General features: G+C 33.8%; 1 protein-coding gene across 1 annotated transcript in view; it reads left to right on the forward strand.

Moving 5' to 3' along the window:
• ACADL (acyl-CoA dehydrogenase long chain) overlaps positions 1 to 16,032 on the forward strand; it is a 36,740-nt gene that overhangs the window by 14,610 nt on the left and 6,098 nt on the right. Inside the window, exons 5-10 of the mRNA XM_031958112.1 lie at positions 2,074 to 2,140; positions 3,265 to 3,429; positions 4,011 to 4,112; positions 9,315 to 9,428; positions 13,156 to 13,283; positions 15,411 to 15,497. Of these exons, the coding sequence (XP_031813972.1) occupies positions 2,074 to 2,140; positions 3,265 to 3,429; positions 4,011 to 4,112; positions 9,315 to 9,428; positions 13,156 to 13,283; positions 15,411 to 15,497 (663 nt within the window). The remainder of the gene's footprint in view (positions 1 to 2,073; positions 2,141 to 3,264; positions 3,430 to 4,010; positions 4,113 to 9,314; positions 9,429 to 13,155; positions 13,284 to 15,410; positions 15,498 to 16,032) is intronic.

Raw genomic sequence — 16,032 nt, forward strand, 5'->3', positions numbered from 1 at the left:
GTTAGGTGATTTAACCAGGATTACACAGCTAGGAAGCACCTGAAGCCGGATTTAAACTCAGGAAGTTGAATCTTCTTGTCTTGAGCCCTAATATTTTATCCATTGTGCCATTGGTTGCCCTATGCTATGATTACAAACCATAAATTTACTCCAAAAGTGATAACACTGTTTGGTCAATAACCACTTATTTTCATAGATTTAGAGCTTGAAGGAACCTTAGAGGCCATTGAGTGTAACTCCTTGTTTGTAAAATAAAGAAATGGAAGCCTACCGAGCTTAACTAACTAGCCCATGTTCCCATTAGTAAATCTCTGGGTCCGAATTTGAACTCAGATCTTCAGCATTCTGAGTCAATGCCCTATCCATTATACTAGAAGCATTAAACTTGAATAGAAATGGTCAAAAAGACCTGAGTTTAAATCCGCCTTCAGGTACTAGCTGTGTGACTGGGGAAGTCATTTACCTTCTATGTCTTAAATCATGGGAGAAGGAAATAACAAACCACTCCAGTATTTTTGTCAAGAAAACCCCATGAACAGCATCAGCATGCTGTGGCAATGGAATCATAAGGGGTCTGACACAACTGAACAGTAGCAACAACAAATGTGCCCTACACTGTGCTCAGGACGTTATCAATATTGTCTCATGTAATGCTCACACAACCTCATGAGGTAGTTGCTCAGTTAGAGAGTTTAATGTAGTGCAGTTTCAAAGGTGAGGGGGGGGGGCAGCACTAGCAGCACAAGGGATCAGGGAAGGTACTGCTTAAACTGAAATTTAAGGAAAGAAGAGATAGACTCTATGAGGAGAAGGGACAAAAGGAGGAAGCGGGAGGAAGGAAAGAGAAGAAGGGAAAGGGAGAACGGGAGCATATTCCAGGATTGAGTCAGTCAGTACAAAGACGAAGATTCAGGAGGTAACAATGGCCCATGTGAGGACAGACAGAAGGTCACTTTGACTGGATCTTAGTATGAGGAAAGGGAATAATAGGATAGGATAATGCCAAATGGTTAGTACAGTATCCAGCAATAGCAAGAGCTTCATAAATGTTTACTGATGTCATCATTGAAGGTCTTGTGAACACATTTAAATGCTCAGTAGAAGAGTATCTATCTTATACTAGAAGCAACAGGAGCCTCAGGAGTTAAGTGAGCACAGAAGGGTGACATTATCAGATTTGTGCATAAGGAAAATGTTTATGTTGACTCTGCTGGATTAGAATTCCTACTGTCTTCCTGAGACCAGCTTCTCCCCTACTCTGCCCAGGTTTGGCCAATCCCACACTGAATTCCCTCTCTCCTTGTTATTGTGCTTCCTCATATTTGGGGGCAATGAGAGTCTAGTCTTTGTCCAAGGACAACAAACCTTACCACTACACTATGGTAAAATATACTTTATCCAGGAAGCATCACATTGAGTATACACAGTTCTTCAGCCTTGGTTCTTCTTGGTTTATTGACCTGGCAGAGAGAAACCTTTATTCCATGTACATTTGATTTTGTTTTGTTGTTGACCATTCATTCATTGATATGTTCATTCATTTAATACATTGATACCAATAAAAGAAGGAAATTAGTACTCTTTCCTCTCTCTCCCTTTATTTATTGTATTGCCTTAAACTTCTCAATCTGGCCAGGCGTGGTCAAACTTATTGGGGCCTCTGCTCCTGTAAGATTATGCTAACTGTTCTATATTATCCCCATTTTACAGTTGAGGAAACTGAGACAAACATATTTGTGTTCCAAATTTTTCTCCCCTTCCTTCTCCCTTAGATAGCAAACAGTTCACTATAGGTTCAACATGTGCAATTCTTCTGAACATAGTTTCACATTTGTCATGCTAGTGCTTATAATTTTTGTAACATAAAGTTGACACTGTTTTTGTAACATAAAGTTGACACTGTTTTCCTTTATGACTGTGAAAGTATTTTAAAAATATATTTAAACTTGTCTTAGTTATTAATTGCCTGTCATGTTTTATAGCCAGTTATTTCTGTATCATTTATGTCACTAAATTTTTACTAAGTGGAGATAATTTCTTTTACATTTTTTTCCTTTTTCATCCCAATTACAGTGACTTACAGGGAGTAAGAACAAATGCAAAGAAAGATGGAAATGACTGGATTCTCAATGGTAGCAAGGTATGTAAAACCTAGCACTTCTAACTGTGCCAATTTCAGTCTGATTTCTAGCACTTACCCTCTTTTTAGGCCCCATGTGTGTTGTATTTCCCCATTAGAATATGGATTCCTTCATGACAGGGATTTTCTTGCTTGACTGTATTTTTAAAAATCTGTCTTATAGATATAAGACTTCAGGCTTTCCATATTAATTTCATATAACTCCTTCTCACTTACAAATTAGCCTAATTGATATTCCTTCATGCATTACAGTCATCTCCTGTATGTAATAATAGCTTTGTTCCTCTTAAGGCTCAACTGAAGAACCAACATCTATAAGAGACTTTTCTGCATTTCCCAATTGGGCATGCTTCCTCTCCCTTCCCATATGCAAATTACTTTGTATTCTTTTATGCACTTTATATCTACATATATATATACCCCCAAAGAGAAGGGGCCTATGATTTTTTTTTGAACTCATATTTCCTCCTGGGACATGGAAGATTAATTATAAGAATTTGTTGAATTACATAGAATTGACCTTTTATCCTGTGTTATGTTAATATCCTGTGATATGGCCTTGCCTCTAATTTCTTCTGTGTTTTTTCATTCTAGGCTGGTTTCTAACTATACAGCAAATAATTGTTTTGGGTTCAAAATCAGAATGTGCTGTCTGTCATTTTTTGCAGTCTTAGCAAATCAAAAATTGAGAGACTTTGCCCTTGGCAGCATTTGAACCTTTTCCTTTACATTCCTTTCTGAGAAATGAAATATGGTGTTGTTTGGCTGACTCCATAGAAGTAGGAGCAGGCATTAATACCTTTGATTTATTCTGAATGAAATAGACATTTTCCTTTTCAGCACACAGACTTGGAACACTATAGGACAGGAATAAAGACTGGACCTATGATTTCATCAGCATGGGGAACTCGTACTTATACTATTTAACCCCTTCATTTCACTTTAGAGAGTTTCCTAGAGCAACTGAGAAATTAATTTTACTTTTTCAGGATCATACAGATAGGATGTATCACAAGTGAGACTTGAACTAATTTTATTGCTATGAAGCCAGTATTCCTAACATTACACTATACTATCTCTCTGGACCATTCTAAAGAATTTTGATGTTATATATTTTTATATAGGTCTTCATTACTAATGGATGGATGAGTGATGTAGTGATTGTTGTTGCTATTACAAACCGTGAAGCTCGTTCTCCTGCCCATGGTATTAGTCTTTTCCTAGTGGAAAATGGAATGAAAGGATTCATCAAGGGACGAAAGCTTCATAAAATGGGATTGAAAGCTCAAGTAAGCCACAATTCAAGCAGTTAATAACAATATTTAATATTGAATATTCTAGGTTGGGCAGTAAGCAGAGTGCTGGATTTAGAGTCAGAAAGATTTCAGTTCAAATTTAGTCTCAGACACTGTGTGGTCTTAGGAAAATCACAGGCATTAATTGCCTCAGTTTCCTTATCTATAGAATGAGATTAATTATAGCACCTACCTCTGAGGGTTATTGTGAAGATCAAATGAGATAAGTTTTGTAAAGATAGATAGTACAATACTTTGCACATTATAGTGCTATAAAACTACTATTGTTACTGTTATTTTTATTTATTATTATTATTAACCTGTAACACATCTCATGTATCATAGATATTCACTATTTCTATCATGCCTAGCCAAATGATTTTCCCCCTACCATATATCATGGTAAATGTGTTTAAATGTTAAATCTTTCACACTAAGTAAAAAATTTTAATATATTTCAACATTTCTTGTCCTTTTCACATGTAAATATGTGAAAAGATGTCATCTCCTTGCATTTAAAAAGATTGTGGCCAAACAAAATCATTTTTTTCTTGGTTTATATTCTTTTAAAAAAGGATACAGCAGAGCTGTTTTTTGAAGATGTTCGTTTGCCAGCAAGTGCCCTACTTGGAGAAGAAAACAAAGGTTTCTATTACCTCATGGCAGAGCTCCCACAGGTAAGGTTATCTTGCATTTATATCTATATCATATACAGGAGAATACATTTCTATGTCTATATAATACTAATGTGAAATAGAATAGGATTAATTAAGTTTTTAGTGGGTGCTAAAGGTGTGTTTGTATTTGCTTTTATTGTTTTTGACACCTGGAAATTCATGATCTAAGTTAAAAGGATGTTTTAGGGAATATTTGGCAACAATATCAATTGTATGGGGAGGTAGAATCAAGACGGAGTATGAGCATCAACATTTTTGTCTAATTCTCCATCCATACTCATTCCCTGACAATCTAGGAAAGGTACCTGAATGAATTCTGATTGGGAAAGCTAAGAAAAAGTAAACAATGTGCAGTGGTAGTGACTACATGGGCACATTCTAGTATCCAGAGCAAAGAACACTGGGACATAAAGAAGAACTGGACACTTCTGAGCTAGCAGTAGAAGTTAGAAAGGGTGCTATCTGGCAGCTCTGTCATCTATGATTTAGTTTTGCATTAGAAACCAGGGAGATCTATGATTTCATTGGTGACTAATCATAGGGCCCTAATTGAATAATAAGCACAAAATAAATTCCAGACTGTAATATAGCACAACACAACTTAACTCCACAATGGAAAAACCAAGACAAAAAACTAAGACCCAAGGGGAGCCAACAATTCAGTTTTTCTGAACCTTTAGAACCTTGCAGTAGGGCTTAACAATGACTGAAATTTAAGGAACCAATTAAATTTGATAGTGAGGAAAATGGGAAAAGAAATGAGAGCTAACCAAGAAATTTATGAAAAAAAGAATTAACAGCAAGGGTAAAAGAAGTACAAAACTTTATTGAAGAAAATAAAAATAGAATTGACCAGATGAAAGCTCTTAACTCTGTGAAACATAAATAATAGAGAAGGAAAGAAAATACTGAAGAACAGTAGAAGAATCTATGAAATATCTGACAGAAAAAAACTGAGGTGGAAAATAGATTCAAGAAAAGAGAATTTAAAAATCATTGATCTGCCTAAAAACCACAAACATAAAAAGAACCTGGACATCACATTTGAAGAAACTAAAAAGGAAAACTATGTAGATATCTTAGAACCAAAAGAAAAAGCAGAAATTGAAAGAACACACTGGTTATCTCCTGAAACCCCAAAGTGAATATTCCCACCCAAAATCTAAAAGTCAAAGAGAAAATACTGCAAATTGCCAAAAAGAAAGAACTTCATGCACCAAGAAACCACAATAAGGATGACAAAAGATTTAATGGCTACCAAAATTAAAGAATGAAAGTCTTGGAATAGATCCCAGAAGGCTAAAGATCTAGGATTCCAACCAAGAATAATCTGTCTAGCAAAACTAAGTATAATTCTCTGAGGGGAAAATGGATAATTGATGAAATAGAGAGTTTTTAAGCATTCTTGACAAAATGACCAGAGCTGAATAGAAAATCTAATAAACACAGGACTCAAGAAAAGGATAAAAAGGTAAATATGAAAGAGAATTTATAAGAGGGACTAAGAAAAGCTAAACTGTTTACCTTATTATATAGAAAGATGATACATGTCATCCACTTCAGAACTTTATTATGACCAGGGGTCTTATAGGGAGTTCTAATTAAACAAAGAACCTAAGTGTGATTTTATTATATTTGGATAATCTCAAAAGAAAAAAGAAGGGTAGGAAAGAATACCCTGGAAGAGAGGAAAAATTGGGAAAATTCTCACATAAATAGGATCTACATTTATACAATGGAGAGGGGGCAATGAGAGGAAACAGGCAACACTTGAAACTTACTCTAATCTGAGCTGGTTCAAGTAGGAAAGAATACATGTAAATACCCAGTTGCGTAAAGAAATTCATCTTATCCTGTAGAGAAGTAAAAGGGAAAGAGGTTTAGGAAAGGGAGGGACTTTTGAGGGTGGAGCCAAGATGGTAGAATAGAGAAGCACTGGTCTAAGGTCTCCCAATATTCCCCTCTAAACAACTTTAACACCATCAATCAAATTCTGGAGTGGCAGAGCCAACAAAAGGTGAAAAATGTCAGAGTGAGACATTTTTCAAGTCCAAGATAACATAGGAGGTTGTAAAGAAAAATCTGTAATATGGGGAAGAAGGCTTGCCCAGAGCTCACTTGGCAAAGTGATGGGACTAGGTGGTGGTGACAGAAATAGAAAAAGCTTAAGAAACTCTCAAACTAGAGATTGGCAATTGGTCAGAAAGAAATTAGGGGCTACTTCTGTGCTAGCACTGGACACAGGACTAGACACTGTTTCCAAACTCCATTGCTTATAGCCACTTTTGGATCATGGTTCAAGGATGGAGAGGAAGAAGTGAAAGTCCTAACAATAGCAATTCCAGCCCCAAGATATGAGAAATCTTAAGGAACAGCATTGTGTCCAGTGTCAAAGGAGCAGGCGGTATCAGTTGCAATCCCATGGGATCAGGGATCATTCCTGAGAAAGAACCAGAGTCAGAGTATACACCAAGAGAATAGTGACTACATCTCTTCTTAGGTCACACCACCTTAGAAGCACCAAAACTTCCAAAACCCCCAAACTAGTTCTGAAAACAGGAGTGGGAAAAAAAGCTGAAGCTGTAGACAGAGCTCTTTCCCACTCTCACACTCTAGAAATATAGCCCAACTTTAACATTAAGTTCCAAATTAAGAAATTAGATGGAAAAATGAACAAACAACAACAAAAAAGAGCTTGACCATAAAAATCTGGTGATAGGGAAGCACAAGACACAAACTCAGAAGAACACAATGAAGTCAAAACAGCTTCAAGTAAAACTTTATGGGAAAAAAAATGAATTGTACATAAGAATTCCTGAAAAAGCTAACAAATGATTTTTAAAATCATATAAGAGTGATAGAAAAAAACTTAGATAACAAAGTCAAGGAACAGAAGAAAATTAATAATCTAGTTTTAAACCAAGACAAAATATCCCTTGGGGCAAATTTAGAGCATGTAAAAATAAACAAGAGTTGAAGCCAAACAGTGGTTCTCCTAGGATAATTGCAGAAGATACAAAGAAAGATATCAAGATAGTAAACAGTAGAAATGTCATCTAAATCATATTGGATGTTAATAAATAATAATTATAAATAATATAGATAAAATCTTTTCTTAGTTGAAGTTGACAAAGTTTAAGCTGTGTAGAGTTGGACTCTATATATGTACATATAAATGTACCTTTATGCATTTATAGAGTTTAATTTATATTTATATGTATTTATTTTATATACGTTATTTGCATTTTACAGATGAGGAAACTGAAGTTCAATGACTGTCCATTCATAATGGTAGTAAATGTTAGAGGTAGAATTAAAATAAAATGTCATCTTCTGAAACTGTGAGTTGTAGAGTTGAGATAGGTACTGTTAGATAGAGGTTAGACTGTGCATTTTGGGTTACTTCATTTCTCCTCTGGATAGGTCATCAGCATTTCTTCCATATGGAGCTTGATAGATCAAGTCCCCATTTTAGGAGCAGATTGTTAATAAATACAATGACAAAAAGGCAATACAATCAAAAGTGACTGAAGGCCACAAAAGAGAAAACTTTGCTTGTTCTTTAGCTCTTAACCGCCAAATAAGATAACATTTTTTAATAGTCCTCATCCCCTTCACCTTTCTATAGCATTTGTCATTATTCTATCACCCTATCCTGGGTAATCTCTTCCTTTGGATTTTCATGACATGATTTTCTCTTGGCTCTCCATTTCCCTGTCTTACCACTTTGTCTCAGGCTTCTTTGGATCTTCATTGATATCATATCTTTTCAAAGAAGTAGAACTCAAGGTTCTTTCTTGACTCTTCTTTTTCTTTTTCTATACTCTCTTATTTGTAACTTATTACCTCCAAATTTGTATACTTATCATTACTATGCAAATGCCTCCCAGATCCCCATTACCTCTAGAAATAAATACAATTCTTTTATTATGTTTATTATTTATTATTATTATTATCTAATTATGAAGGCTTCAAATGCCTTCAAAATGTGGCTCCAATCTTTCAACCTTACTGCACATGATTTTTTCATCATACACTATGTGGTTCAGTCAAATGGACCTACTTGATGTTCCCAATACCCAACACACCATTTCATATCTTCATAATTTGCACTGTCTATTGTCTTCTGTATCTTGGGATATAATTCCACCTTGCTTTCATCTCTAAGAATTCCAAAGTTCTTTCGAGATTCCAGTAAAGTGCTACTTTTCTAAATGAAGTCTTTATTAATCCTCTCAGCTGTCAGGGCTCTCTCTCTACTAAAAAAATCACTTTGTTTCTTTTGTAACTATATGTGATACCTCAAAAGTTTTAGTGCAGCTTTAAGCTTATTAAGGTTTAAAACTATATGATTCCTGAGACCAAGTTCTTTATGCATTCTTGCTGGAGTATTAGATACCATGGCTTTTTTAATACTTACATTATAATTGTATTGTATTTATTTTTATTATTAATATTTATATGATAGTGAGGAATAAAAATTAAAGTAATGTTTATATTATAATGTTTGCCTTTAATAATTAGTAAGATTAAAACTTCAATAAGGCTTTTGGGACACTACATATATTTCTATATTGTACCCACTAAGGGAATGGAAGCATGTTGAGGTCAGGAGCTATTTCAGGACATAGCACAGTGTCTGGCATATAATGCTTGAGTAGCATTAAGTTAGGAAGATTTGTCTTCCCAAATTCAAATCTGGCCTCAGACACTTATAAATTGTGTGAGCCTAGGCAGGTCACTTCACCATTTGCTTCAGTTTCCTCATCTGTAAAATGAGATGGAGAAAATAAGAAAAAGCATAAATGGGAACAAAAAAAGTGAGACATAACTGAAAAAGCAAATGAACAAATAAGTATTTATTAGCCAAGTGCAATACAGGTTTGATTATTTTCATCCATTAATAGTTATAATGAATCCAAGTGTAGTGTCTGAATTGAAGGAATGGGCCAGGGAATCTCATCCACATACTTAGAAATACTTGCTTTTGTATTGCCACTCCCTAACACGTGTCTAGCACACAATAGGCATTTAATAAATAATTGTTGATATATTAGTTTTTCCTTTAAAGGGTTTTTTTTCTCACAAAAGCTAAAAAAATACTGTTTTAGAATTTAGTTATTAAATTTATAAAGATTATTTTGGGGATTAATTATAATTAAAAATTATCAAGAATTATACTGTGTCCTCTTTTGTTTACAGGAAAGGTTAGTGATTGCTGACATAGCCATTTCTGCATGTGAATTTATGTTTGAAGAAACTAGGAATTATGTCAAACAGAGAAAAGCTTTTGGGAAAACAGTTGCACATATACAGGTAAGCTTAGATTAAACAATTTTTAATATCTTTTTCTGTGTATATCATTGCTGGATATTTTACTATGCTAACAGGTACCTTTCTTATTTTTTATTTTATTTTTTTATTGGGATAAGTTTATTTTTAATACACATTGCTTTATGAATCATGATTGGAGAAAAAAATCAGAACAAGAGGGGAAAAACCATGGGAGACATTAAAAAAAAGCAGAAAAAAGAAGTAAGCATAGCATGTGTTGAATTATATTCAGTCTCCTTAGATCTTTTTCTGGATGCAGATGGTATTTTCAGTCTAATGTCTACTGGGTTTGCTTCGAATCACTGAACCACTGAGAAGAACCAATGCTTTCATAGTTGATCATCACACATTCTTGCTGCTATTGTATACAATGTATCCCTGATTCTGCTTGTTTCGCTTAGCATCAGTCCATATAAATCTTTCCAGACCTTTTTATAATCAGCTTGGTCATCACTTTTTATAGAACAATAATATTCCATTACTTTGACATACCACAGCTTGTTCAGCCATTCCCCAATTGATAAGCATTCACTCCTTTTCCAATTCTTTGCTACTACAAAAAGAGCTTCTATAAACATTTTTGCACATGGGTCCTTTTCCCTCCTTCATGATTTCCTTGGGATACAGACATAGTAATGGCACTTCTGGGTCAAAGGGTATGCAGAGTTTTAAAGCCCTTTGGCATAGTTCCAGATTGCTCTCCAGAATGGTTGGAATATTTCACAACTCCACCAACAGTGCATTAGTGTCTGTTTTCTCACATCCCCTCCAACATTTATCATTATCTTTTCCTGTCTTCTTAGCCAATATAAGATACTGGTACCTACAAGTTGTTTTAATTTGCATTTCTCTAACTAATAGTAATTTAGAACATTTTTTTCACATAATTAGAAATGGCTAATTCATCATCTGAAAATTGTCTGCTCATATTTTTTGACCATTTATCAATTGGGGAATGACTTGCATTCTTATAAATTTGACACAGTTTTTTACATATTTTAGAAATTAGATCTTTATCAGAAATACTATCTATGAACATTTTTTCCCAGCTTTGTACCTCTTTTTTAATCTTGTTAATCTTGTTTTTAATCTTTTTTAATTTTGTTTCTTTTGGTTTTATTTATATAAATTTTTTTTAATTTAATGTAATCAAAGTTATCCATTTTACTTTTCATAATGTTCTTTAGTTCTTCTTTAATCATAAATTCCTCCCTTCTCCAAAAATCTGATAGATAAATTGTCCCTTGTTTTCCTAATTTATTTATGGTATCATCCTTTATGCTCAAATCATGTATTCATTTTGACCTTATATATGATGATTTTCTGACATATTATTTTCCAATTTTCCCAGAAAATTTTGTCAAATACTGAGTTCTTATTCCAGAAGCTGGAGTTTGGAGATTTATCAAATACTAGATTGCTTTAGATCTTGATTATTGTGTCATATGTATCTAATGTGTTCAACTGATCCACCACTCATTACTGCTGTTTTGTAATATAGTTTTAGGTTTGCTACTGTTAAACCACCATTCTTTGTATTTTTTTCATTAATTCCCTTGATATTCTTGACTTTTTGGTCTTTCAGATAAATTTTTTTCTAATCTTTTTTTCTAATCTATAAAATAAAGTTTGAGTAGTTTAATTGATGTGGAACTGAACAAATAGACCAATTTAGGCAGAATTGTCATTTTTATTATATTAGGTTAGCCCAGCCATGAACAATTGATATTTTTTCCATTGTTTAGATCTGATTTTATTTGTGTGAGAAGTGTTTTATAATTGTGTTCATATAGTTCTTAGGTTTGTTTTGGTAGGTAGACCCCCAAATATTTTAGTTTGTCCACAGTAATATTAAATAGTTTCTCTTTCTATCTCTTGCTAATGGGTGTTGTCATAACATATAGAAATGCTGATGATTTGTATGGGTTTATTTTATATAATAGGCATCTTTCTAATGTAAGATGATGTAAGATTTCAAGCGAGCTGATAAAACAGCAGCAGTATTCAGCCACCATAAAACAGGATATATAGACCTAATACCTAATGCCAGAGAAGTTTGGTTTCTGTATCTATTTCTAGCCACCCTCTTTTATTTGGATTAACATTGCAGTGATAGCTTTAAAAGGGTTATTTCTTCCCCCCACACTTAATAGTATTTTATTTTTTTTTAATCACATGTAGAAAGAGTTTTCAACATTCACCCTTGCAAAATCTTGTGTTCCAAATTTTTCTCCCTCCTTTCTCCCTTAGGCAACAAGTAATCCAATTTAGGTTAAACAAGTGCATTTCTTCTAAACATATTTTCACATTTATCATGATGCACAAGAAAAATCAGATCAAAAGAGGAAAAAATGAGAAAGAAAAAAACAAGCAAGCAAACAACAACAAAAAAGGTGAAAATACTATGTTGTGATCCACATTCAATCTCCATAGATAGTCCTCTCTCTGGATGCAGATGGCTTACTCCATAATGAGTCTTTGAATTGGCCTGAATCCCTCTTTATTGAAAAGACTTGAGTCTATCACAGTTGATCATCACACAGTCTTCTTGTTGCTGTGTACTATAGTTTCTTGGTTCTGCTCACTTCACTTAGCATCAGTTCATACAAGTCTCTCCAGGCTTTGTGATCGTTTCTTATAGAACAATAATATTCCATAACATTCATATACCATAAACTTATTCAGCCATTCCCCAACTGATGGGCATCCCTTAGGTTTCCAATTTCTTGACACCACAAAAAAGGGCTGCTACAAACATATTTGCACATGTGGTTTCTTTTCCATTTCTTATGATTTCTTTAGGATCTACAGACCTAGTAGAGATACTGTTAGATCAAAGAGTATACACAGTTTTGTATCCCTTTAAGTATAGTTCCATTTACTCTGCAAAATGATTGGATCCATTCACAACTCCACCAACAATGTATTAGTGTCCCAGTTTCTCCACATCACCTCCAACATTTGACTAAGATGATAGGAAAAGAAAATATTGTTGTTGAAGTATATAATGATCTCCTGGTCCTGCTCATTTCACTCAGCATCAGTTCGTGTAAGTCTCTCCAGGCCTTTCTGAAATCCTCCTGCTGGTCATTTCTTACAGAACAATAATATTCCATAATATTCATATACCACAATTTATTCAGCCATTCTCCAACTGATGGACATCCATTCAGTTTCCAGTTTCTGGCCACTACAAAAAGGGCTGCCACAAACATTCGTGCACATACAGGTCCCTTTCCCTCCTTTAAGATCTCTGTGGGATATAAGCCCAGTAGTAACATTGCTGGATCAAAGGGTATGCACAGTTTGATAACTTTTTGAGCATAGTTCCAAATTGCTCTCCAGAATGGTTGGATTCGTTCATACAGATGATTTTTAATAGCTATGTGCCAAGATATTGAACCACAAGATGGCGCTCCAACTTGAAAGAAATAACTTTTTAACCTAGAAATGTTCTAAAATTCAAGGTGAATGTTAATTTTTCCATCATTTCCCCTTCCCCTCCCCTGTCTTTGTAATTTTCCTGAGCACTGAAATGTTGAATTTCTCAAATGGAATGGTAAGAGTTTGACTTTTGAACAAAATGTAACCTAACCATTTGGGGCCAGGACAGTTCTTCCACTGTTAATAATTTTTTACAAACCATGCACATAAAAGTTCTCATATGTTGCCTTTTTTAAAAATTTCCTCTTCCTTCTTTGGATACAAGACGGTGCAGCACAAACTAGCTGAATTGAAAACACATATTTGTGTGACCAGGGCTTTTGTGGACAGCTGTCTCCAGCTGCATGATGCAAAACGTCTGGATTCAGCTACTGCTTCCATGGCAAAATACTGGTATGTATGTTCCAGTAATTGAAGGGTAGTGTTTTTGTAGATGACTATGGGAGGGGGCCAACTTTACTCCTAACTCTGAATCCCTTTGAAGGAGGAGACTATATCAATGCAAAAGAATAATAGTAAGCCAACCATTTTTATATGTTTAAAGGCAATTTAATGAGTCAATTTAAGCCAGGCTGAAAATTTATCTGTCAATAGAATTGGTAATGAAATCTTAACCTCTCTCAATTGGAATATCCAAAGACTTGAGCAAGGACTAATGATTTGTTCTCATCCGAAAATGATCCATTTTCAAAGTTGCTTGAAGCATTTGTTTCAAGGAGAAAGAATTAATTACCCAATCAAACATTTTAGATGTCATTTTAAGACAGAAGAAAAATGCCCTAATTGAATAAATTAAAATGTTTCTCTATTAAATAAAGGGAATATGATAATTATGAACAAGAGAAAGAGTTCACTCAAATGTCATATAGAATTTTAAGACATAAAGATTTGGGAACAAAGTTAGAGGTAGCAGGTTGCTTTCTCTCTCTCTTTTTTTCTCTCTCTCTCTCTCTCTTTTTTAAATCTATGACCCTGAAACCATTACTGGGGGCAGGTAGAGGGGAATTTTGTCATTAATTATTAACTCAAGTTATGTCAGGCTAAAAGGGAAGCAAGCAGAAATAAGTAGGATAGTGTTTGTATTCTTATACAAATAATTTAATTTCAGATTGGAAAACAGCGTGTAGAAATTCAGAAAAGGAACTATTTGGGGAGATGTTTTAAATTGGACTACCTTCTCCCCCCCACCCCCAATTTCATATGTAACAGAACAAAAGATAGATTTCAAAAATCTTTACTAATTACTGTCCTCAACATTCTTTGGAAAGACCTGGTACAATAAAACTCACTTTAAGAGATGAAATAAGGAAGTAGCTAGTTGGAACTTAGAAAATATTTCATACACTTGCCAAGTAAAGATGCTTCCAAAATTCCAAATGTCATTACCCCCAGAGTTTCTATCAACCCTGTCCATAAACAGTTGGATTATTGTACTTTTTCTACAAGGCAGATGTATCTCTTACACTTAAAAATTGAAATAAAAATTGTTTCTGTGATTATTATATGTTTACCTTGAGTCTTTTTTTTTTTTTTCAGACTGGGAAGGAAGGGTAGAAATCTGAGTATCACATTGCATTTTTTAAAAGTAGGATAGATAAAATTCCTGTTATCTTCTCATGGGAATGGGGGAAAAGTAGGAGGGAACATAACACTTCATTTTTAAAAGTTCTTCATATTAGACTATACTTGAAAAACAAGACTATACAAATATAGTTAATTCTTTTTCACATATATTTTTATTGGATTAAAGGCATGTAATTTTAATTGGAATTTATTCCTTAAGACCACTATTACCTAAAAATGGTCACTCTTTCTTTTACTGTGACAAAAATTATACTTATAGCTATTAATGAATTTGCTGATAAAAAGTCAGAGAATAACTTTCAAAACTGAGATTTAGGTTGTTTATATAAATACAAAGAATTGTTGGAGTTTAAGGAGATTTGAGTAAAACAGAGAATCTGAGTAATTTAAGTCAAGTAGTAAACACCTTCATTCTAAATATGATATCCGTGGTCAGGGGAAGAGAGGCTAAATTATTTCAACATGTAACTGATTAAACTGTATATGCATTTCATTTTCATGGACATAGTCTTATTAAAATTTGGCAAAAATAATAATTAACCAAGATGGTTCTATGCAGGAATTTTAAAATTTATTTTTATATGAGCTTTTGGATGAGCAACTATATTGTACAGAAAACATTTGCTAATTGTACTCTGTAATTCCATCTATTAAGAACTGATTCTTTTAAAATCTGCTGCCTTTTGGGAGTATACAATAGAAAAGGGGAAGGGAGAGAGAGTAGATTTTTTTTGTTAATTGAAAAAATGTAATTTGCAAAATAAAATTGGTCATTTTTTTGATAGGCAGCCTCCATGCTTTATCTATATATGAGAGTTTAATGGCTCCATAAATCCATATGGTTACAAGTCATAAATAATCTATCCCTTTATTTGGAACCATTCCACAGAAATCCAGTTTAAAAACTCCTTTCCCTCTTGTATTTTGTCCACTTAGGGCATCTGAACTACAAAACAGTGTGGCTTATGATTGTGTGCAACTCCATGGAGGATGGGGATACATGTGGGAATACCCCATTGCAAAGTGAGTATTTCTTAAGAAGAAAAATTGTTTTGTTATATTCTTTTTGAAGATGAACAAATAAAGAAAGATCAAGAATTCCACTGACTATAAATAAAGTTCAGAGACAATTACCATTAACTAGATTACTGAGGATGACCATTATATATGTGATGAAGCATATGGTAACAGTCATGGGCCTTCAGACAAAGTTTTTTTTTTTTTTAATCCAGTAAAGTGAGAAGAAGGGAATATCACTGTGGAGATTCATTTCATTTATTTGATCTCTTGATCTTGTAATAAATAAAGCAATCAACCATTATGATTTTTGAATCTCAAAAATTAGTTACTTAAAATTTGATATAGACAAAAGGAGGGACTAATATCTTAACTCTTTTTTTTTTAATTATAGCTTTTTATATACAAAACATATGCATGGGTAATTTTTCAACACTGACCCTTGCAAAAACTTCTGTTTCAACTTTTCCCCTCCTTCCCACCCCCTCCCCTAGATGGCAGATAATACATGTTAAATATGGTAAAGTATATGTTAAATGCA

Source organism: Sarcophilus harrisii, chromosome 3 (genome assembly GCF_902635505.1).
Source record: "Sarcophilus harrisii chromosome 3, mSarHar1.11, whole genome shotgun sequence".
In the NCBI taxonomy this organism is placed as follows: Eukaryota; Metazoa; Chordata; class Mammalia; order Dasyuromorphia; family Dasyuridae; genus Sarcophilus; species Sarcophilus harrisii.